Source organism: Glycine soja, unplaced genomic scaffold (genome assembly GCF_004193775.1).
Source record: "Glycine soja cultivar W05 unplaced genomic scaffold, ASM419377v2 tig00018546_1_pilon, whole genome shotgun sequence".
Lineage (NCBI taxonomy): Eukaryota > Viridiplantae > Streptophyta > Magnoliopsida > Fabales > Fabaceae > Glycine > Glycine soja.
This window is the reverse complement of record NW_021143729.1, coordinates 2,054-27,418: the sequence shown is the minus strand read 5'-3', so window position 1 is coordinate 27,418 and position 25,365 is coordinate 2,054. Positions and strand designations below refer to the sequence as shown.

The 25,365-nt window shown below is 39.9% G+C and overlaps 1 protein-coding gene across 4 annotated transcripts; it reads left to right on the top strand.

Moving 5' to 3' along the window:
- Nucleotides 1-739: 739 nt before the first annotated feature.
- Nucleotides 740-24,932, top strand: LOC114404283 (histone-lysine N-methyltransferase ATX5-like). Of its 4 annotated transcripts, XM_028367322.1 has the most exons (15): nucleotides 744-964; nucleotides 1,175-2,063; nucleotides 2,292-2,347; nucleotides 2,460-2,679; nucleotides 2,917-3,045; nucleotides 3,177-3,245; nucleotides 3,356-3,424; nucleotides 3,523-3,614; nucleotides 3,798-3,890; nucleotides 14,506-14,641; nucleotides 15,109-15,211; nucleotides 15,312-15,411; nucleotides 15,849-15,973; nucleotides 16,241-16,386; nucleotides 24,798-24,932. In XM_028367322.1, exons 2-15 carry the CDS (start codon nucleotides 1,362-1,364, stop codon nucleotides 24,915-24,917), a joined length of 2,160 nt encoding a protein of 719 aa, XP_028223123.1. In that variant the 5' UTR covers nucleotides 744-964; nucleotides 1,175-1,361; the 3' UTR covers nucleotides 24,918-24,932. The 4 variants fall into 4 exon arrangements, with proteins under 4 accessions (XP_028223124.1, XP_028223123.1, XP_028223125.1 ...); XM_028367323.1 differs by having other exon boundaries at nucleotides 740-2,063; nucleotides 24,816-24,932; XM_028367324.1 differs by lacking the exon at nucleotides 2,917-3,045 and having other exon boundaries at nucleotides 744-2,063.
- Nucleotides 24,933-25,365: the final 433 nt, after the last annotated feature.

The following is a 25,365-nucleotide window of genomic DNA, read 5'->3' as shown; positions in this document are numbered from 1 at the left end:
CCTTTGCAATGCATGGACACTTTAAGCAAGATTTCCGGCATCTTTTAAGTTAGACACTATTTTGCAACACTTATGCAAAAGATAGAGATTATTTTGAATTTTTCATTAAGTTAGGGACTAATATGCAACAGGGGTACAAAGTCAGGGACTAAATTGCCTATTTACTCGTTTTGTTATCATCAAATGACGTGTCATCTTTTAGGAGGCACGTCCACGTGTCATGCCACATCATCCTTTAGTGCCATATTGGATAGTCCACGTGGCACTAAAATTGACCTCACTAACAGCGTTACTTTAAAATTTAACGGAAGGACTATTTTGCAACACTTTTGCAAAGATAGAGACTATTTTGAATTTAATATTAAGTTAAGGACTAATATGCAAAATGGGTACAATCTCAGGGACTAAATTGCCTATTCACTCCGAAAAGGCATGTTCGCGGCGGAGAAATAGCCTACGCTTTTCTTCAAATTCAAGCGACACATGCATTAATTTCTATTACGGCCTAACAAATTCCAAAATGGTAAACTCGAATAGTGGCAAACTTCACAACAAAAATAAATCATGAACCACTGTTGCTGGTCCATGCACTGTTGCACGTCCTCCTCCTCCTACTAGAAGACTCTGTTAACCAAAAATTAAAATTTCGGACCAAGCAATAAGTGAATTCCAAGGTGTGATCTCGTCCAAACCGTATCGAATCAAATTGAGAACAGAACAAACACACACAAAAGAAGCAAAAAATTATACATCATCCCAACTCAATAATCTCGAAACTCTGCGTCAGAGAGTACAAAAATTTGCTAAAAATAATTAAAATCCCAACAAAGAACACAATTTTTGTACACAAGGGAAATTCCCCAACGACACACTCATACAAACATTAACAGCCTCCGTTGCACTTTTCACAAACATCGGTCACCAAACTCAGAAGAAAATCGCGCTGCCAACACGTGACGCCCAAGTAACCCACTCTCATCACATAAAACATTAACACTCTCAAGAAAACGCCGAAACTTCCTTCTCTCTCTCTCCTACTCTGTCGTTACTTTCTTTTTTTCCTCTCCAAAATAATTCGAATTTTCCTTTTCCGATTATTTTACTATTGCATTGCAATTTATCTTGGAATTTTTTTTTCACACCATAATAATTTTTTAATATTTCTCTTTGTCAGTTTTTGGCCGAAAGCAGATCCCTATTTTCTCCTCTGCTTCATTCGACCGAAATTTCGCGACATTCTCGTAATCAGTTTCTCGTAGAAATTCCATTCCATTCGGATTAGGGTTTATGTTTGGAATTCAGAATCCGGAGATTCGGGTTGGGGTTAATGCGGAAGTGATTGGCAATTCCTTGTTGTGAGAATGATAATTAAGCGGAACCTGAAATCGCAAATGCCGAGTCTGAAACGGCGGCGTCTCGGCGACGCGGCAGGGGAGGACGACGGCGACGAGTGCACGGCGGAAAGGAAGAAGAGGAGGAAGACGAGCGGGTACTGCTACCCTCTGAATCTCCTCGTCGGCGTAATACCGGCCAGTTTTAGCGGGCTTTTAGGCGCGCCCGAGAAAGGATGCCAGGTGGCGGCGAGCTCGGAGGGCGGCAAGAAGAACGGTTCGCGGCCGCCGGCTCTGGTGCGGACGTCGCGGGGGCGGGTGCAGGCGCTGCCGTCGCGGTTCAACGATTCGGTGATTGAGGATTGGAGGAAGGACAGCAGCAAGGTTGAGGTTGAATGTGAATTAGACGAAGAATTCGAGAGTGTGAAGAAGTCGAGAAAAGGAAAGATCAATAATAAAGGTAGAGGGTATTCTACACTGTGTGAAGAGGTGCTGCTTAAGAATTTTGATGATGCCAGCAAGGAGGAGAAGAAGAAGAAAGAGGGGTTGTATGAACCAGAAGACTTTTATGCTGGGGATATAGTGTGGGCCAAGGCAGAGATGAAGGAACCTTTTTGGCCTGCCATTGTCATTGATCCTATTTGTCAGGCACCGGAGCTAGTTTTGAAGTCGTGTATTCCTGATGCTGCTTGTGTCATGTTTCTTGGCTCCGCTGGGAGTGGAAATGAAAGGGTATTATTATTATTATTATTATTTACTGTTTCCTTTGGAGAGTTTTGGGTCAAGGTTGCAGTCCTGAGATTGTGATTGTGGATGTTTCTGCAATTTCGACTGCAATTTTAGTTATGGCAATGCAGCTGCAACTGCAATTTTAAAACCTTGTGGCTTTCATTTACGGAAATCTGGATCTTGTAAGATAATGAATGGTCTTTTTTTGGTGTGTTATGAGATGCTGAGCAGGACTATGCATGGGTCAAGTACGGGATGATTTTTCCGTTTATGGATCATGTAGACAGGTGTGCAGTTGTTGGTCGTTGTCTATTTGTTTAAGATTATCATTTTGATTTTTCTTTTAGGATGAATTTGTGCTGCTTGCTTACTTACTAGGCATAATATTACTTGGATTAGGTTTCAGGGGCAGTCTGAATTGGGTTGCTATAACTATAATCCCTCTGAATTTCAAATATCAATAGAGGAGGCATTTTTGGCAGATCAGGGTTTTACAGAGAAGTTGATAGCAGATATAAATACAGCAGCTGGTAGAACTGGTTGTGGTGATTCTGTACTGAAAGGCTTTCAGAAGGTCACTGCTTCGAACCAGAATGCAGCATGTCACTTTCTGAACCAGGTAAGTCAGCTAGAGGGCATATTTTTTCATTTGGAGATCTAGATGGCTGTTAATGTACACATGCGTCATATTTAGAAGGTTCTAAAGGAAAGTTGATACAGATTCATTTTGCTTTGCTTTTGTAATTATTATGTCATTCTCCATAGTCCATAGTACACCAAAATGCAGGAGCGAGGAAGTCTACTGACAACTCAACAAGTTAAAATAATGGTTCATTTATTTGAATTCCATATGTAGGATTTATTTGATAAGAAGAAAGACATGCGATCTTGTGAAGTATGTGGATTGGAGCTTCCTTTCAAAATGTCAAAGAAAATGAACTATTTGATTCCTGGCAGCCAATTTCTATGTAAAACATGTGCTAGGGTTTGTGCAACTTGCCTTTGCCTTCTAACAACTTATATTTAAGTCTGTAATGGGAACATAATAAATTAGAGTACTAATTGGTTAAAAAAAATATATGCTGTAGTCTTTAAAGCCAATTTCTCTTTGGACAGTTAACAAAATCAAAACATTATTGTGGCATATGCAAGAAAATTTGGAATCATTCAGATAGCGGAAGTTGGGTGAGTTAGTTAGATCCTGTCGGCTGTTTAAGGTTATATTTTCAACTCAACTATTTTTTTTTCAAGTATTAATTTTTGTTTCCCTTTTTTGCATATTCCTTTTGAATTAGGTGCGCTGTGATGGATGTAAAGTATGGGTGCATGCAGAATGTGACAAAATTTCCAGCAACCTTTTCAAGGTTTATCCGTTACTCTTTGATTGACTCCTCTCTGCATTTAAAGCTAATAAAGAGAAATTTTTGCTTTGTTCTGAATGGTATATTTCATTTTTTTGAAGAATCTTGGAGGATCTGATTATTTCTGTCCTACATGCAAAATAAAGTTTGATTTTGAGTTAACTGATTCAGAAAAATCACAGCCAATAGTCAAGTAAGTTCATGTAGTTCTTTTTCTCTGCCTATTTGTAGCTTAACTTAGTAGATTCCACATAATTTTATCTTATGATTCAAGTTCATCATCCAATTTATCATATTTTGTTAGGTTTTCTAAAAAATGTCATTTCCCCTTCTTGTGATTTGTATTTCTGACTATAAATCTATAATGTTGGTATAGATGGAAAAAAAACAGTGGGCAGCTAGTGCTTCCTAACAAGGTCACTGTTCTCTGCAATGGCATGGAAGGGACATATTTTCCAAGCCTTCACTTGTAAGCATAAAATCCTTAAGAAGCATTTTACATAGGTTTTTCCTATCCTATGCAATAGTTATTTATTACTTATCATCAATTGTTTAATTTGTAATATGTGTAGCAAGTAGTAAAAGATTGATACCTTTTCTAGATAGGTAATTAAAAATCCAAGCATAAACCTATTTGATGCTCTGATTGTTTTTCTCTTAATAAAGAGGGAGAAGGTGGCATTATTTCATTAATAGGATTTCCTTTCACCAAAAGAAAAAAAAACTGGTGCTTAAGTGTTTTTGTTTTAGTTCACTGTGATTAGCAGTTTGATGGGAAAGTTATGTTCAAATAATAATTTATCTTGCTCTAGGAAGGGTTCTGTTAGGAATCTTACTCTAACAAAGATGATTATCACACACAGAATCGGTGCAGTAGGCAAACCAGAGTCAAAGAAAAAAAAGTGAGAGAATTATCTAGAATAGGGAAGAACAAATGTACCGAAAGGAGCACTCTCCTTTCTAACTGGATAATCCCAGTCGTATATCCAAGTTTTAACAAAAGATACTACGACCTCAGTATTTAGAGGTCTATTTATAATAGAGAACCCCCACACTAACAGTTAGCCAACTAACTCTTCTAACTGCCCCTTTTAAAACTAATTTCCCTTTTTATTTTTCCTTCTATAATACACTTGTAATTGTTTGGCAAATTGATTCTCATGCCTAACAGGTTCCTAATTTTCATCAATTTGAATATGGACCAAATTTCCACCTAAACTAATGCCAAACAATATTTGATAAAGTCTTTGCATTGTTTCGGTAGACAACTTAGATAGGGTCCTTGTTGAAGTAGGGCTTTTTAAATATGCTCTACTAACATATGTGAAGTCTGTGCTCTGCATTTCTTTTCAGTCTTCACCCCCCTGCTCTGCCCTGTGTGTTGTGATACTGTTATTTGTTGTGAAGTGTTCTTGTGTTTTTTTGAAACATTTATGAAATCACATTTGGTATTGCAAATTGATTAGCTGCAACATTAATATATCCAGTCACAACAATGAGAGAGAGTACGAGGGGGAGAGAGAGAGAGTTCATTCCAAGAGTGAGGGAGAGAGAGAGGGGGAGTGTGAGAGTGGGTAGACCGAGAGAGAGAGTACGAACACAGAGAGTGAGAGAGGGTGAGAAAAAGGAAGACCATGGAAAGGGAACTTTGAGCACTAGAAGGAACTTTTGGTGGAATGATGGTGAGAGGGTGCGACATCAGCGAGGATCTTCTTTACGACGCATCTCTGGAGACATACCTCAAACCAGATACAGCAAATGGAACAGTAACGATGGAGGCCATAATCAATACAGAAGATTTGAAGAAAGATGGAATGCCGAACAGGAGGACCCGATTGATGATATTACTAATCATGGAGACTGGGTTGAAGTAACACGCAAGAGGAAATCGAAAATGGCGGCTAGTAGAGGCAGACTGGAAAGGAACAGCCATCAATGGAAAGAAAGGAAGGTGACATGGAGAAATAAGGTTGATGTCACGACTGTCTACTTCTCCAGATTCCCTGAAGGGATAATGGAGCAAGACCTGTGGCGGATTTTCCAGAAATGGGGAAAGGTGTGGGAGGTTTTTATCCCCAGAACCAAAAACAAGCTAGGCCATAGGTTTGGCTTTGTCAGGTTTAAAGAGGTGGTGGATGAGCAGAGTTTGGAAAGGCAACTAGATAACAACATCTTCATCGGTGGGGTGAAGTTGTTCGTTAATAGACCGAAATTCGACAGGGGGAAGGTGTTTGGCACACATGAAAAAGGCACCTTTACTCGTGGTACGGGGGGCTATTCAACAGGTGTACAAAGGTGCTCAGGTGGACAAGAAAATCAGTACTAAAGAAGGAAGACCTCGATCATATGCTGAGGTGGTTAAGGAGTTCAAACATGGTGAAACGAGCTCTTTGAACCTGCCGGAAGGTATACATCACGCTGAAAAGGATAACCATAGCCCAGTGACCTTGTGCTCAAATAAGGAGAACACTGAGTGGCTTCACAAGGCTTGGGTAGGAAGATTGAAGAACAGAGGCATGTTTGAAAGGGTGGAGGAGGAGTTGAAATGGGTGGTTGAAGACGATGCTAACCCCTGCCACTGAGTCGACGATTGGGTTCTCTTCCCTTACCTGGAGGAATCCAAGGCTGCTCGACTCATACACCAAGAGAAGGAGAATGGGTCTACTCCTATCTCGGAGCTCCAGAAATGGTCTCCGGAGATACGTCCGACCCATAGGCTCACATGGGTTCTCCTATGGGGCCTTCCTCTGACAGTATGGGAGGTGGAGTACATGGCGAAGGTGCTAGTGGACTTTGGTGAGGTGGTGGAAGTGGATGAATATGTGGAGGCTAGGCAGCGGCTGGATGTGGCGCGTATCCTCATTAGGACGAAGCTGAAACCTCTGTTTCCGGCGGCCACCATTGATGGAGTAGATTATGTCCTACACGTTGCTGAGGATACAACTAGTTTGGGAGTGTCGAAGAAGCTTAATCGCAACACTCGCTGGTTCCCCCCTTCTCCATTCTTGACCTAGCCAAACACCCCTGTAACAATGGATGACGACATTCCTGGGGCCACCTTCTGCGACGACTTCTCCGATGGAGTCTCCGACGATGTCCTCGGCGGCTACTCTGAACATCGGGACGTGCTTCCTTCGCCCAACGTTCGCAGTGACCACTGGGTACAATCCCTTGGTCGTAACTGCAGGGACCGGTCCGCCACATTCAGCGATGACGTGGCCCAATCCCAGAAGGACAACGTAGAAAGTCAGCAGTGTATTGGTGTGGAGGTTGCACAGGAAAACTTCAACGGTCAAGTTCCCCAAAATGGCTTAGCTTTAAATGCTTGTGATGAAAGACCATTGCAGGGTAGCAAGCTAATGGAAAAGGCCCCCATTACGGACAGCCATGCAGACGAGGGTCAGTGGGTTTACACCCTTGAGGAAATTCTGGGTAAGTCAGAAAAAGTCATAGAGGGGGATAAAGAGAAAGCCTTGCCTCTTGAGGTAACTCTGCCTCACAACAACAATTTGAATATCACGAACCACAACAAGCTCCCTCTGGTCAACATGATTTAAAGGTGGCATCTGAGAAAATGGGCCAACGGATAAGTGGCCCAACTCTTTCTGCCACAAAGGTTTATGTGAGAAGAAAGGAGGTGTTGAGAAGTAATAGCAAGGCCCAACAGGTTGAGGAACCAACTGGGGACTTCACCTCAGCTTCTAAAACTGACTCTATGCCTTCATTACAAGAGGACTCTATAGAGCTGCAATGTGCCCTTTTAAAGGAAATGGGCTTGACTTATGGGGAAGATGCCAACAAGGTTAAGGGGCTGTTATTGGATATGGAGAATAGGGATGATACGATGGCAGCAGAGAAGGGAATTAAAAAACAACAATCATGATCATTCTTTCCTATAACTCTAGAGGTCTGGGGAGGGGGATTAAGTGGGCTGCTGTTAGAAGGCTCATTTTAAAACACAAAGTGGACCTTGTTTGTATCCAAGAAACCAAAAGGGAGAATTTTAATAAGAGCATTTGTCAGGCCATTTGGCAGGACTTGACTGCTCAGTGGGATTGTGTTCCTTCTGTGCAGGCTGCTGGTGGCCTGCTTTGTATGTGGAATAACTCCACTTTTGAGGTGGATAGGAGGGAGAAAGGTAGAAGTTTCTTATTGCTTGAAGGGAGATGCATCAGTAATAATCAGAGGATGATGATTGTCAATGTCTATGCTCCCTGTGATCTTGTTGGGAAGAAAGCTTTATGGGAAGATCTGAGGCAGCTGAAGGCCTCTAATCCTAGTGGCTTGTGGTGTTTTCTTGGGGACTTTAATAGCATTAGAAGTTCTGAGGAAAGAATCAGCTTATCTCAAAGAAGGGCAGATCCATATGACATCTCAGCTTTCAATCAGTGGATTTCTGATATGGAGCTTCAGGAAATTAAGTGTGTCGGGAATAGTTTTACTTGGATTAGGCCTAATGGTTGTGTGAAAAGCAGGCTTGATAGATTCTTGGTTTCGGAGCAATGGCTATCTCTGTGGCCTGAGAGCTGTCAACATGTCCTCCAAAGGGATCTTTCTGATCATTGCCCAATCATCTTGCAAACTAACATGGTGGATTGGGGTCCTAAGCCCTTTAGGGTGTTTGACTGGTGGCTGCAACAAAAAGGGTATCAAAAAATGGTGAGGGAGGCTTGGAATAATGATCAGCAGGGGGGTTGGGGGGTATTGTCCTTAAAAATAAGCTGAAAAACTTAAAAGCTGCTATAAAACAGTGGAGCAAGGTAGAGGGGAATATTAATGCCAAGAAGATCCTCAGCATTCAGCAGAAACTAAATGAGGTGGAGAATCAAGCCTCTCATCGAATTCTGTCTGATCAAGAGCTCAAGGACAGAAATTCCCTTCAGCAGGAGTTATGGAATGCTGCAAATGCTTTTGAATCTTTATTGAGACAAAAATCTAGGGCCAGATGGTTGAAGGAAGGGGACTGCAACACTGGTTATTTTCACAAAATAATAAATTTCAGGAGAGCATTCAATGCTATTCCAGGTATTCTTATTGATGGGGTGTGGGCCCAACAACCTAATACAGTGAAGAATGTAGCTGCTAATTTCTTCCATAACAGATTTACTGAACAGAACTACTCTAGACCTACCTTGGATGGGGTTCAATTCAATTCTATTTCTCAGGGGCAAAGGGAGCAGCTGACTGCCCCTTTCTCTGACCAAGAAATCAAAGAAGCTGTGTGGAGCTGTGGAGGGGATAAATGCCCTGGGCCAGACGGCCTTAACTTCAATTTTATCAAGGAATTTTGGGATGTGCTGAATCCAGAGTTTAGAAGATTTGTGGATGAGTTCTATGCTCATGGAAGCTTTCCTAGAGGTAGCAATGCTTCCTTTGTGGCCTTAATTCCCAAAATGAATCACCCTCAGTCTCTAAATGACTATAGACCTATATCTTTGATAGGATGCATGTATAAAGTGATAGCCACGCTGTTGTCTAACAGATTGAGGTCTGTCATGGATGGGCTAATTGATGAAAGGCAGTCAGCTTTCATTAAAGGAAGACATATTCTTCATGGTATCTTGATCCTCAATGAGGTGGTTGAGGAAGCAATGAGAAGCAAGAAGCCAGTGATGAGTGATGATTTTCAAGGTGGATTTCGAAAAGGCCTATGATTCAGTGTTTTGGTCTTTCTTGGATTAAATGTTGTTTAGGTTGGGTTTCTGCCGAAAATGGAGAAAATGGATATCAGCTTGTCTCCAATCAGCAACCATATCAGTTTTGATTAATGGTAGCCCCTCTAAGGAATTTGTCCCTACAAGAGGCTTGAGACAAGGGGATCCTCTAGCCCCCTTGCTTTTCAATATAGTAGGTGAAGGAATCACTGGTATGATGAGAGAAGCAGTCCAGAAAAATCTTTATAGAAGCTTCTTGGTTGGAAAGAAAAAGGAACCTACCAATATATTGCAGTATGCTGATGATACTGTTTTTGTGGGTGAGGCTACTTGGGAGAATATATATGTTTTAAAGGCTTTACTTAGAGGCTTTGAATTGGCTTCTGGCCTAAAGATTAATTTTGCTAAAAGTCAGTTTGGGATCATAGGAGGTGGAGTTAATTGGGCTCTGGAAGCAGCTCATATCCTGAATTGTAGACAAATGGATTATCCTTTTTACTATCTAGGCATTCCTATTGGGGCTAATCCTTCAAGCCAGCTGGTGTGGGAGCCTCTCATCAATAAATTCAAATCTAAATTATCCAAATGGGCCCAGAGAGATATATCCATGGCTGGGAAGATCACCCTTATAAATTCTGTCCTGAATGCTCTTCCAATTTATCTTCTCTCCTTTTTCAAGATACCTCAAAGGATAGTCCAAAGATTGATATCCTTACAAAGGAACTTTCTGTGGGGTGGAGACAATGATCATAAGAAAATTCCTTGGGTGAAATGGGCTGATATTTGCCTGCCCAAGACTGATGAGGGTCTGGGGATAAAGGATATTTCGAAATTCAATGTAGCTTTGATGGGAAGATGGATATGGGCCTTTGCATCTGATCAGCAGCAGCTTTGGGTCAGAATTATAAATTCTAAATATGGTGGTTGGTCAGAATTCCAGAATGGTAGAGACAAAAGGGGCTATTCCCATTGGTTGAGGGACATTAGAAAATTGTACCATCAGTCGGATCACAGTATTTTTAAAAACCATTTGACTTGGAAGGTTGGGTGTGGGGAAAATATCAAATTCTGGACAGATAAGTGGCTAGGGGAAGACTACACTCTTGAGCAGAAATATAATCAGCTTTTCCTGATTAGTAGACAGCAAAAATCTCTCATTTCAAACATGGGTGATTTTACTCATGATAGTTGGAGGTGGGACATGAGGTGGAGGAGGAATTTATTTGATCATGAAAGTCATCTAGCTGTGCAGTTTATGGAGGAAATTAGCTCTGTTCCTATTCAGAGACATGATAAAGACACTATGTTGTGGTTGGCTGAACCTAATGGACAGTACACTACTAAGTCAACTTATAGGTTATGCATGAACCCCAGCACAACAAGTTCAGATAGGAAGATCTTTAAGACAATTTGGAAGCTGAAAATCCCCCCTCGGGTAGTGATCTTCTGTTGGAGACTTCTTAAAAATAGACTCCCCACTAAGGACAATCTTTTAAGAAGAAATGTCATTACTCAGGAAGCTAACTGTCCTTTGTGTGGATGTGTGCAGGAGGATGTGGGTCATCTTTTCTTCAATTGTAATCTGACAAAAGGCTTGTGGTGGGAATCCATGAGATGGATCCGGGTAGTAGGTCCTCTTCCAATTACCCCAGTTTGCCATTTTACTCAATTCTGTGATGGTTTTGGGGCAGCTGTGAATCATAGTACAAGGTGTGGGTGGTGGATTGCCTTAACTAGCTTTATATGGCAGCATAGGAATCAATTGATTTTCCAAGGAAAATCTTTTGATCCCTATAAAGTCATGGATCATGCTATCTTTTTAGCTTGGTCATGGTTAAAGGCTAAAGAGAAAGACTTTAATATTAGCTTCAACCATTGGTCTTCCAATATATCGAATTTCTTTGGCTAGTTTGGTTGGGCTTGTTTGTTTTTGTTGTATTAGTTTGGGTTGTTTTTATGGAGGGCAGCACTTTGGTGCCTTGTAACTTCTATCTGTGGTACCACTGGTACTGGTTTATCTATTAATAATATATATCTTCTGCCTTCCAAAAAAAAAAAACATATGTGAAGTCTAAACTGAACTGAATAGCACTTGGATAGAGTCTATGAAAAGTTCTTGTGCATAAAATATGGGTCTTTGCAATATTGATTTGCCCATGAAAAATTTAAAGTACACAAGTCAAATTTCTTGTTGACTTAAATGGATTATTTTTAGATAGACACGTTAATCTTTGATTCCAATTTATATACACACACACACACACATGTACTTGTTTTCCTTTGATGTTAATTCATGAAAATTTAGTATTCAGAATATTAAATCCTATTCCTTGGCTGCAATAAATGAAATTTGATAATGACAATTTAATTAGCAGTTTTGCACATAATCTTGCATATTTTCTGTCAAGACACTTGTAACCCCTGTGAGAAGTAGAATAGCCCAGAAAGATGCATTCTTTTGACCTGTATTGGAACTTAGGATTGTTGTAAGGGGTTAGAAGAGGATAACAAGCACAACCAAAGGCTCTGAGGAAGTTATAATCAGGAACATTATTGAATAGAACTTTGAGGGGAATGCAATGATTATGAGATGCAGGGAGTCTGTTTATGATGTACACAGCAGTATGAAAAGCATGGTCCCAGTAATGATAAGGGAGAGAGGAGTGGGAGAGTAAGGAGAGGCCCATCTCCACAATGTGCCTATGCTTTCTTTCGACCACACCATTCTGATGGTGGGTGTGAGGGCAGATAATGCGATGAATGATTCCTAACTGACTGAGATATGATGTAAAACTTCTGAATTCACCCCCCCAGTCAGATTGAATGGCTTTTATCTTAGTGTTAAGCTGTAATTCAGCTAATGCTTTGAATTGTTTGAAAATAGTAAGTGTTTCTGATTTGTCATGAAGAAAATAGACCCAAATATATTTGCTAAAAGCATCAATGAATGAGATGTAGTATTTGTAGCCCATAGAGGACTGCATGGGGGCTGGACCCCATAAATCACAATAAATTAACTCAAGAGGAGAATTATAAGTGCTTTGAGACAGTTGGGAAGGCAATCTGTGTGACTTGCCCAGACAACAAGAGATACAAAAATCAGTTTTGTTTTTATTGAATGTAGGCATATTACATGATTTCAAGACATTATTCATAGTGTCTAGATTTGTATGGCCTAGCCTGTGATGCCATTGAAAATACAAGTCATTGTGACTAGTTACAATAGAATGAACAGAATGGTGTCTAGAAGAAAGACTAGAAGTAGTTGATGACTGAGAGTGAATGGGATAAAGTCCAGTCTTGTCCAATTTTCCTTGAAGCAAGATTTGATCATTGTCCTGAGATTTCATGACAAAGTGAGATGGATGAAATTGAATGTATGCATTATTATCAAATGCAAATTTTGAAACACTAATCAGATTTTTGTTGATGCTAGGAACATGCAAAACATTATTTAAATGCAATGTATGATGAGGATGAGAAGGTGAAGGAAAAGCATAAGAGGAAATTCCAGTGACACGCAAACCTTGACCATTGCCAAGGAATATGTGCTCAAGGTGAGAAGGAGGAGGAGCAGAGCCTGGAGGAGGTTGCATGAGAGTAACATGCTGAGTAGCAGCTGTGTCAAGATTGTTGTTCATGGTAGGGTGCATGGCATAACCAGTGAAATTGGTCTGAGGTGCATATCCAGTGAAGTTGGCCTGAGGTGCTGCTTGCTGCCACTGAGGGTTACTTTGAGCCCAATTGTTGTTATTTGGTGTAGTGTTCCTTACATACTGATAAGGGTTGCCATGAACATAAGGTTGATTGCTTCCATAAGCAGCATTAAACCTGTGATAACAGTAGGAAGCATCATGGCCTGTGCGATGACAGACTTGACACTGAACAGTGGAACGACCCCCACGACCACCACGATTGCCACGGCCATTTCTTCCTCCACGGCCTCTAGATTGATTGTTGTTCTTGAAATTGCTGTTTTGAGAGTCGTAGTTGCCTGAATTTGAGTTCCCAGTTGTCCAATTGGCTTGAGGAGCAATCTGGGTTTCTGTCGCAGAATTAGGGTTCACAGAATTGGGGGTTTTTGAATTTGGCTGAGATTGAGTAAAATTGAGGGATGTAGCTTCTTCAGTGATACGCGCCTTGTCCAATCGCTGCTCATGAGCCAGAAGAAGGGCCCTAATTTCCTCTAAATCGAACCATTCGATCTTTGAGTTGATTAGGGTTACGAGACTTTCAAATTCATTAGGAAGACCTTCAAGAATCACATCAAGTTGATCTTGAAGGGAAACAGACTCACCAATTGATGTCAACGAATCTGAAATGTGTTTGATTTTTGCCAAGAATTTAGAGATTGAAGATGATCCTTTCTTCGTGGTGCATAGCTGAGTTCGCAATTGTCGCGCCTGAGCCTTGGTTTTCGATTGAAAGGATCGATGGATATTTTCCCAGAGTTGGAATGTGTGCTTGCAACCAATGACAGAAGGAAGAATGGCAGGGGAAAGAGATGATTGCAGCCATGCTAAGAGGAGCTGGTCCTGTAATTCCCAGTTGCTGAAAGCTGGGTTTTCAATATTGGCAAGGCGATCGTGTTCCGAAGCGTATTGAGGAGGTATCTCAGGAGTGACACAGAAACGATGAAGGCGATGAGCCCTTAGGACTGGTTCAATCTGTTGCAGCCATACAAGATAGTTTGTTGCATCTAATTTGACAGAAATCTTGTAGTTGAAAGAAGATAGAGGTGTGATTGTTGAGTTGGGTGTCGCCAAGATTGGTGGTGTACAAGGTGTGTGAGGTTGGGAATCCATTGAAGAAGGGAAGATTCAGAGGAAAGAGGAAAGAGGAAAGAAATGGAGGATCTTGCCACGCTTGTGGAAGAATCAGAAGGCTCTTGATACCATGTTACATTTAGAGAGAGATAGAGAACTGATAGAAATCATAATTGTGTTTTCATTATTGATTTGATGATTACAACAAAGGTCTATATATAGAGCAGAGTTCACAATGAGGCCTAACTCTGACTCTAACAATTACTAACTGATTCTGTTAGTAACTAACAAAATCACAGCATACTAACTAACTAAGAAGAGACAGCTAATAGTAACCACAAACAGTTTTTACAACTAACTGAAAACTAACTGAATTTAAGACTTCTCTCTAACAGAATGTGAGCTTGTAGGAAACATTTACTGGTTTTTGTTCTGTTGTCTTTTGTGTTGATTTGATGGGGGTAAAGTAAAAAGTGTGATGCCTATCTAATTAGACGTTGCCATGTGTTAAATTGTTTGATGCTAATTTTTAAGTGAACATTGTTATTACATCTAAAAGATCTGTTTCTTCTTTTTTATTTCTTTTCTAAATGATCCATTTTTTAAATTTATTATCATGATATGGAGGAAATGAATCATTCATGCTTTTCCATGTTTACTTCAGAGTTTTATGCAAGTGTGGTTTTTGCGAGACTAGAAAACAATCACTTAGAGAATGGGAACGACACACAGGTTCCAAATTTAGAAATTGGAGGACAAGTGTTCTGGTGAAAGGATCCATGCTATCGCTGGAAAAATGGGTTCGTAAATGACTATATTATTTAATTTTGTAACATAATACTCCTTATCTCTTTGTCCTGAAGATATGCTAATTATTTATTTGGTTACTCTGGTAGAAGAATGACTGTTGAAGTGTCTAATCATCCTCTTTCTAGACTTGTAATTTATTAACAATTAGTATTTATATATATTTTTATATTCAAAATTTACCAATTAGTATTATTAATTGAATTTTTTTACAACTTAAATTTTATAACATCACTATTCATCAATATTGATATTTTATTTTGATTATTAAGTATTCTGTGTCAAATGCCAATGATACTGACCTGTGGAGAATCAGTAGGAACTTATTAGTCCCTTATGATTTAGCATATGGGGCACTTAGAAGAAGAAAGCCTTAGGTTGCATATTTATTGTGTGAAAAGGCAATTATTGTAAGACATAAGTGTATTTATAACTAATATTATCCTTTTTGACTCCTCAGATGCTGCAAGTGGCTGAGTTTCATGCTAATGCTGTAGTTTCTGTGAAACCTAAAAAACCTTCCTTTAAAGAAAGGAAACAGAAGTTGCTTACCTTTCTACAAGGTACCTTTTAACTCCTTCCTATTTTGTATGACTTTACAATGTGATAAGTTTTTAGATGAATTTTTTAGAGTGACAACGGTACTGCAATTTTCTCTGACAGAGAAGTATGAACCAGTTTGTACTAAGTGGACTACAGAACGATGTGCTGTATGTAGATGGGTTGAAGATTGGGATTACAACAAAATTATCATTTGCAACAGGTAATATAGTGTCTTCAGTTTATTATAGGAATTAGAATTCATAGGTCTAAAGATATTGGAGCTGATAAAAGTGGCGAGGTAATGACTGTTTGGGCAATCAACAAACGATCTAATTAATGTCATCTTGAAATGATATAAGCAAGAAGAAACTCCAGCATTTTGTCTAACACATTTGACAATTATATGCACCCTTTCTTATGTTGTTCAATTCCATGCTCAGCAGTCTCCATTCTGCTTTGCCGAAACAGTTTTTCAGCCTTACCATCCTCACTTATCAGTCAGATCACCGCTGACAATGAAACCATTTGCTTATAAAACCTTTTTTTTTTCTTCTGCAAGATTGAACTATCCGTCAAGTTTTTGTTGGTTGTTGTTTTCTTACTCTTCATTTTGAATTTCGTTGCAATTAATATAAGAATGCATTATATATTTTATAGATGTCAAATAGCCGTTCATCAAGAATGTTATGGAGCAAGAAATGTTCAAGATTTTACGTCATGGGTTTGTAAAGCTTGTGAAACACCTGACATCAAGCAGGAATGTTGTCTTTGTCCTGTAAAAGGTGTGTATTCCTCAATATTTGAGATGCATTCTATATAACTTATCCTTGTACTTATTTTATAATGCTATAAACTTGCCTCCTCCTTGTGAATTTTCCCCACTTGACTCTATTTTGTGTATTCTATACAAATCAGTTTTACTCCTCTTACCTTCTATTGATTTTTATGTTCATGATACTAGGGAGCAGCTTCGGTAATTTTTTTTATATATATATTTTCATTGTTATTAATGTCTGTAATGTTACTCTGAAAAATGATTTGACACACAGGTGGTGCTCTAAAGCCAACCGATGTTGACACATTATGGGTTCATGTTACTTGTGCTTGGTTTCGACCTGAAGTATCTTTTGCTAGTGATGAAAAGATGGAGCCTGCATTGGGTATTCTGAGTATTCCATTGAATTCTTTTGTGAAGGTGGGGGTTTTGGTTACCACCTTTTCTTGTCTGTTTCAATAATGTACTTAATATCTTTCTTTTAAAAGAAAAATATGGCACATCACTATCACTTTATGGTATATTTTAACATTTAAGTTCTCAATAAAAATAAAGTTTTTTCCCTGCTAATTAATATTAGTCACTATTAGAGTAGTGTACAGAGAGATGCTGTGTTCAACTGCACTCTCACTTAAGTAATGATAGGTAGTACTCTACCTGAGTTAGTTAGAATGTTAGTTATTGACAGCTGTTGACAGCTGTCATAACTCTAGTCTGTACATACTATTTTGTAACCAAAAGTTCAGTACCAATAACAATTACAATTTCTTGATTCTCAAGTTTTCTCTCTTTTAGATTTTATCTTTTATCTTCTTTTTGTTCTGTTAAGAACTCTTATGTGGTATCTAGAGCTCGGTGACAATCATCAACGGCGTCACAACAGAATGTGTTGCTTTCTTCTTCTTCATTTCCTAACTCATTGCTCACAAACTCGATGATTCGACTTTCCTTCTTTGGCGACAACAGATTGAGCCAGTTATCAAGTCCCATCGACTTCAGCGATTCGTCACAAATCCACAAATTCTTCTATGCTTTCTTTCTGAAGATGATTGTGAAGCTGGAATTGAGAATCCAGCGTTTGAAGTTTGGGAGCAACAAGACCAAGTGCTCCTCACATGGCTTCAATCGAAACTCTCTACGTCGATTTTATCTCGTGTGCTGGGATGCGCACACTCCTACGAGGTTTGGGAGCGAATTTATGACTATTTTCACAAGCAAACATGAGCCAAGACACGTCAACTCTGAACTCAGTTTGAGCCACGACTCTTGCAGGCAAGTCGATGTGAGAGTTCTTATCGCAGATTCAAGCGACCTCTAATTCGCTTGCGTTAGTTGGAAGTCTGATTATGCTTCAAGAGCATGTCGATTCCATTCTTGAAGGCCTTTTGTCCGATTATCATCCAATTATTGTGATTATCGAAAGCAATTTTGAACCTCAGCCTATTGAGCAAGTTGGAGTGCTTCTCTTGGCTCACGAAGCTCGTTTGAACAAGTTTAAACAATCTTTCTCTGAATCTCCGTCGATTAATCCCACTCAGTCACCATTAGTGCCAAACAAGCAGGATCCTGAAAGCTTCTCTAACTTTCGTGGTGGATCTAGTCGCGGCGGCGGTTTCAATGGTGGTTTCAACTACGGCGGTGGTCGGCGCTAGCGGTGGTGGTGGCTGTGGTCATGGTGGTGGTCGTGGTGGTGGTCGCTTCACCAACTTTCAATGTCAAGTGTGTTATAAGTATGGGCACATAGCGTTTGTTTGCCATTATTGGTTTGATGGAAACTATCAACCTAATTCCTCTCTAGTTCTTCATGATCCTACTTCTTAGAACTATGGTCCTCAGAATCAGTACAATGCTACCTCTGGTCAGAGTAACCCTAACTCTAATTCTAGGCAGCAATATGGTGATTATCACCCTTCAAATGAAATGTCTGAACTAATAGCAACTACAAATCTGGCAGCAATGGCAATAATTCCAATCCTAGTGCTATGTTGACCAATGTCTCTTCTCAGTCAACATCTACCTCCAACAACTGGATTCCAGATTCAGGAGCTTCTTTTCATGTAACTGGAGTCTCAGAACATTCAGCAGTTTGAACCCTTTGAAGGACCTGACCAAATCTTCATTGGGTAATGGTCAAGGTTTGCCCATCTCTTCCTCTGGTTCTTCATCCTTTATTTCTCCTTATAACACTAAAGTCTCTTTGTCTCCTCATCATCTCTTACATGCTCCTAACATTACCAAAAATCTTATTAGTGTCAGCCAATTTGCTAAAGATAATGGAGTCTTTTTTGAGTTTCTCTCTAATTATTGTGCTGTGAAATCTCAGGTCACCTATGAGGTCTTGCTAAAGGCAATGTTGGTCCTGATGATCTATACAACTTCTCCAACATCCAGCTTCAGCATCCCTTGTCTACTTCTGTTCTTGCTTGTGTTTCTAATCCTGAAAAGTGTTGTGACTTCATGTAATAGGTCTGAAAAGCCCATTGTAAATTCATGTACTAGGACTAGTTCTCTATGGGCATGATCAACTTAGTCATCCCAATTATCATGTACTGCAATTAGTCTTGCAACATTGTAAAATACCTACATCTAATAAAAGCTCTATTGATTTCTGTTCAGTTTGTGCAGTAGGAAAGTCTCACAGACTTCCTTCTTCTTCTTCTTCTTCTTCTTCTTCTTCTTCTGAATCTGTTTATACCTTTCCTCTTGAATTGGTTCACAGTGATCTATGGGGGCCATCTCATGTTTCTTCAACTAATGGCTTTTAATATTTATAACCTTTGTTGATGTCTTTTCTCGGTTCACTTCGATTTATCTCCTCAAAACCAAAGCTGAAACCTTTAATGTTTTTCAAAAGATTAAGGCTATGGCAGAATTACAGTGTAATTCAAAAATCAAAAGCCTTCAAACTGATTGGGGAGGGGAGTTTAGGCCATTGGAATCCGTCTTAGCCAGCTGTGGCATTTGACATAGACTCAAAATGGGGTGGTGGAAAGGAAACACAAACATATTGTGGAATTGGGCCTTACCTTACTCCATCATGTCTCCTTACCCCTCAAATTTTGGGATTCTGCCTTTTGCACAGCTGTTTACTTGATCAATAGGCTACCTACAGCCTCTCTAAACTTTTCTGTGCCTTATTATGTGTTGTTCCAAAAGTCCCCTGATTATAATTTTCTCAAAACTTTTGGATGTTCTTGTTTTCCCTTGCTCAGGCCTTATGATAATCACAAGTTTGAGTCCTCTGCTCCTTCTGGTCAGTCCACTTCTTCCTCCACTCAATATTACTTTCCCCCTATTCCTATCAGTCAACCCTCAAATCTCCCACAACCTACCCAAACTCAATTTCCTTCTGTTGCTGGTTTTCCTACTCAGTCCGTTTCTTCTAATGCTGGGCAGTTACCTCACGGTTCAATCTGATTCTGCTTCTGTTCAGTCTTCTCATGCTGCACGGACAGAACAGTCTAATGCTGTTGCTTCCATTCCAGCATCAAATACAGCTCAACCCTTCCATGCTGAACCCACAGAGCAGCCTCACCTTTCAGCAACCAGCTCAGAAGCCACACCCTCAACCATTAATCCCACCTCTCCAGTGGCCCAAAGAATTAAGCCCAGGCAGCATCCCCTAAACAGAATGGAGACAGTGGGCTCAAGGAGGTTGTCATGTGGGAAGGAAATTCCAAGGTAATGCAGGGCACAACATCAGCAAACTCAGTTTCAACACCCAGAAGCTGTGAGATGGTAAAAGAGGCAGGAAACAATTGTGAAATGGCAAAAACTATGGGAGTAAACTTTATCAAGTAGGAGGGAACAATTATATCTAAATTGGTGAACCTGGAGGAAAGGGGGACAAGGGTATAATTCAGAGGAAGGGAAACAATGTAGGTGTTTGATGAAGATTGTTTCCTACAATATAAGGGGGCTGGGGAGGGGGTTAAAATGGGCTTAAATCAGAACGCTGGTGAGGAAAGAACAGGTAGATACTAGATATGCTATGTCTATAGGAGACTAAGAAGGAAATGATAGACAAGACTTTATGCAAGCTTTGTCGGGAGATGCTGAAGTCAGATGGGAAATGCAGCCAGCAATTAATAGTGCTGGGGGATTACTGTGTATTTGGAGTGATGAAACTTTCAAAATGGAGAAGAAGGTGAAGGGCAATGGTTTTATATATTTGGAAGGAACATGGGCTGGTGATGTTGGAAAAGTGACTATAGTCAATATATATTCACCATGTGATACAACTTTCAAAAGAATCCTATGGGATCAAGCCAGGCAGCTTAGAGCTGCAAACAATGGGGGTCTATGATGTATTTTAGGAGATTTTAATTGCATCAGAAGGTCATCAGAAAGAGTTGGAGTGTGTCAAAGGTTACAGGGTGGGGGTAGCCAGAAGGAATTTAATGATTGGATCACTGACTTGAAGGTTGAGGATGTGCCTAGTGTGGGGAGAAAATTTACCTGGAACCGACCAAATGGGACAGCTAAAAGAAAAATTGATAGGATCCTTGTCTCAGCAGAGTGGTTTTCCAAATGGCAAGACAACATTCAGCTAATCTTGGACCGCAATTTTTATGATCACTGCCCAATCTTGTGATCCTCTAGTGCTGATTGGGGGCCGAAGCCGTTTCGGGTTCTTGATTGCTGGCTTGAGGATAAATCATTCAAGAAAGTAGTACAGGTCTGCTGGATGGAAAATTCTGTAACTGACTAGGGGAGAGGGTATGTCCTAAAAGAAAAGTTCAAGAAATTAAAGCAGAGACTAAAAGAATGGAACACAAATCAGTTTGGTGATGCTCAACAGAAATTGAAAAAAGTGGAATTAGAGCTTAACAAACTGGAAAAAAGGAGATATTAGGCAGCTGAATGAGGAAGAGGACAAATTGAGAAAGCAATTGCAGGAGGATTTGTGGCAGGTAGCGAACTCAGTCGAATCCATTGCCAGGCAAAAGGCAAGATCTAGAAGATGGATTAAGGAAGAGGACAGCAACTCTAGGTATTTTAACTTGACTGTAAATTAGAAGCGACGTTACAATATGCTTAGAGGAGTGTATGTGGGTGGGTGCTGGATAGATGAGCCGAGCAGAGTTAAAGAGGAAACCAGACTTTTCTTCAAAAGGAGATTTGAGGAACCTGAATGGGAGAGACCGAAGCTGGATGGGGTCAGATTTAAGTCTATTGACCAGCACCATAATGACCTGTTGGTGGCTCGATTTGAAGAGGAGGAAGTGAGGGCAACAATCTGGGATTGTGGTAGTGCGAAAAGCCCTGGACCAGGCAGATTAAACTTTAAATTTATCAAAGAGTTTTGGGATATCCTTAAATCAGATGTGCTTTGATTTTTGAATGAATTTCATGCCAATGGAGTTTTCCCCAAAGGAAGCAATGCGTCTTTTTTGGCGTTGATTCCTAGGGTCCACGATCCTCAAGGCCTCAATGATTATAGACCTACCTCATTAATAGGTTGAATTTATAAAATTGTGGCAAAAGTGCTATCTAGAAGACTTAAGAAGGTGTTGCCTTATATAATAGATGAACGCCAATATGCTTTCATGGAGGGCAGGCATTTGCTGCACTGTGCGGTTATAGCAAATGAAATGATGGAAGAAACAAAGAGATGCAATAAAAGCTGCTTGGTGTTCAAGGTGGATTATGAAAAGGCATATGACTTTGTGTGCTGGGAGTTTCTTTTATATATGATGAATCAAATGGGGTTTTGCACCAAATGGGTTAAGTGGATTGAGGGTTGCTTGAAGACAGCCTCAATATATATACTGGTAAACAGGAGCCCGCAGATGAGTTCTCTCCTTAGAGAGATCTCAGACAAGGGGACCCATTAGCTCCATTCTTGATCAACATTGTAGCTGAGGGGCTAACTGGATTGATGAGAGAAGCTCAGGAAAAGAATATCTTTGAAGGGTTTAAGGTAGGGAGGAAAGAGGTGGATATCACCTTATTACAGTATGTTGATGACACGATTTTCTTTGGTAAAGCATTGTTGGAGAATGTAAAAGCAATAAAGGTCATGCCGAGGAACATTGAGTTAGTGTCGGGATTGAGGAAGAACTTTCCCAAAAGCAAATTCGGGGCAATTGGAATGTCTCATAATTGGATACAAAACGCGGCCCTAAGTTCCAAGTAAAGTGTCAAACTTTGCTTGGAGGTTGATTCGGGATAGGCTACCAACAAAAGTCAATTTGAGGAGGAGGAATGTGGATCTGAATGACATATATTGCCCATTCTGTAGATCTTGTGAGGAGGATGTGTCCCATCTGTTCTTCAGCTGTGATAAAATCTTGCCTTTATGGTGAGAAGTGCTTACTTGGTTAAACATAGTTGGTGTCTCCCCAGAAGTGCCCAGAGACCACTTCCTTCAGCATTCTCACGGATATCTCAAGGGTATCAGAATTCAGAGATGGCAAATGTGGTGGATTTCCTTAACTTAGTGCATATGGTATCATAGGAACAAGATTGTTTTCTCTAATGAAAGATTCAACGGTCAAAAGATGATGGATGACGCCATATTTTTCTGCTGGATATGGCTCAAAAATATGGAAAAAGGATTTGACATCCCTTTTCATTCATGGACTAGCAATACAAGGGTTTGTACTCGGGGGGATTGCTCTATAGGTTACTTTTGGTGGAGGGGTATCTAGATAAATCCAGACCTATGGATGCTTTATTCTGGCAATACAGCTTGTATTAGGACTCCATAGGTCTACACATAGTATGGCAACAGTGTAAATATAACAGTACCACTTGTACTAATCTTATTATTATAATACATATTATTTTCGCTGATAAAAAAAATAAAAATTAATCCCACCTCTCCTCAAAGACTACCAAATATACATCCTATGCAATCCAGATCTAAATCGGGAATCCATTTACCAAGAATCAATCCCACACTGCTGTTGACTCATTGTGAACCCCAATCTGTCAAACAAGCCCTGACAGATCCTGATTGGCTTTCTGCCATGCTTCAAGAATATGAAGCTTTGATGAAAAATAATACTTGGAATCTTGTTCCTCTTCCACCAAACAGAAAACCCATTGGGTGTAAATGGGATTTTAGAGTAAAGGAAAATGCAGATGGTTCTATCAACAAGTACAAAGCCAGACTGGTTGGCAAAGGGTTTCAACCAAGTTCCTGGATTTAACTTTTCTGAGACTTTCTCTCCTGTAGTGAAACTTGTCACAATCAGGCTTATTATCTCTTTGGCTCTAACCAATCAGTGGCAGCTTGCCCAGTTGGATGTCAACAATGCTTTTCTGAATGGTCTGCTTCATGAGACTGTGTACATGCCTCAACTACCAGGTTTCCAAGACACCAATTCTTCTCTGGTCTGCAAATTAAATAGAGCTCTGTATGGCCTTAAACAGGCCCCCAGGCAATGGTTTGAAAGACTTCAATCCACCCGAATTCAGTTTGGGTTTGCTGCAAGTAAATGTGACCCTTCACTTTTTATCTACAAGACCAAATCTCACACAGTTTATCTCCTTGTGTATGTGGATGACATTATAATTACTGGAAGCTCTATCCCTCTGATTCAGCATCTTACCTCTCAGCTTAACTCAAAGTTCTCTCTCAAACAGCTTGGTTTGTTGGACTATTTTCTTGGTATAGAGGTGAAGACATCAGGGATTTGTTGCAGAAAACCAGTATGGCAGAAGCTCAATCCATTTCCTCTCCTATGGCTTCTAGTTGCAAGCTGACTAAATCAGGCTCAGACCCTTTTTCTGATCCCACGCTATACAGATCTGTGGTTGGGGCTCTTCAATACTTGACTATTTAACTAGACCAGAAATTAGCTATTCAGTTAACAAGGTGTGTCAGTTTATGGCTAGTCCATTATACATTCACTGGATTACAGTCAAAAGGATTTTAAGGTACTTGAAAGGAACTGTTCTTCATGGTCTTCATCTAAGACCTGCTGTCTCAGGTCAGCCTTATACTCTAAGAGCCCTCTGTGATGCAGATTGGGCTTCTGATGTTGATGACAGAAGATCCATTTCTGGTGCAGCAATTTACTTTGGCCCAAACCTCACATCTTGGTGGTCCCGCAAGCAACAAGTGGTTGCTAGGTCTAGAACAAAAGTAGAATATCACAACCTAGCTCAGACCACTGCTGAAACCTCCTGTCAAGTTCCCTTCTGCACTCCTATCATCTTCTGTGACAACCAAAGTGCAGTGACCATTGCTCACAATCCTATCCTTTATGCAAGAAAAAAACATATGGAGATTGATGTTTTCTTTGTTCCAGATAAAGTTCTGACCGAGCAGCTCATTGTACATCATCCCTGTTCTTGATCAATGGGCAGATGCTCTGACCAAGCCCCTCTCTCCTACCAGATTTATTTTTCTAAGGGCCACCCTCAATGTGATTGAGGCCTTCTCAAAGTCTCAACCTCCATGAGTTTGAGGGGGGGGTATTAGAGTAGTGTACAGAGATGCAGTGTTCAACTGTACTCTCAATTAATGATAGTTAGTACTCTACCTGGGTTAGTTAGTTATTGGCAGCTGTCATAACTAACTACTCTAGTCTATATATACTCTTTTGTAACCGAAAGTTCAGTCCCAATAACAATTAGAATTTCTTGATTCTCAAGTTTTCTCTCTTTTAGATTTTCTTTTATCTTCTTTCTGTTCTGTTAAGAACTCTTATAGTCACTGATTGATTCAATTTTTTTCACGGTATTTTATGCTACGTTACATAGTTCATACATTCATTATAAAGCTGATAAGTATTTCTGATTTGATAATTTCTCTCGGTGAATCTCAGTCCGGTTGTACATGCCAATGTAATTTAAAGTCTGCTATAATTGAATTTCAGATTTGTGTTATTTGTAAGGAAATTCATGGTTCGTGCACACAATGTTGCAAGTGTTCCACTTATTTCCATGCTATGTGTGCATCAAGGGCTGGTTATCGGATGGAGGTGAGTATTCGCTAAGATTAACTTGGCTCCGATTTGCATAATTGTTATGTTCTGATTTGGACTTTCATTTAATTTTAAATAGGTTTAATGCCAAATTTCATTTTATAATCCTGGTTTATGCAAATTTGTTTTTAGCTTTTATCATTCAATTTGATGAATGATTGCAGTTACACCAGTCACCTTCATAGAACTTCCCTTTGCATTTCTTGTTTGGGCTTTTAATCAGATTAAAAGCTTATTTTTCATGCTGTTAGAAAATAAACAAGGATCATAACCTTGAAGGTTTTGCTGGAAAATATATTTCCACCTAATAATTAAATGTTCACTTTGTATCATGTATAACCATTTATTTACATTTCCAGTCTCCATGGGTTGTATATCTTTGTGTGCCCCCACTTTTTCAATTTCAGAACAGTCAAACAGGCCTTTACAATTAGAGAAGAGTATATTACACTGACATTCC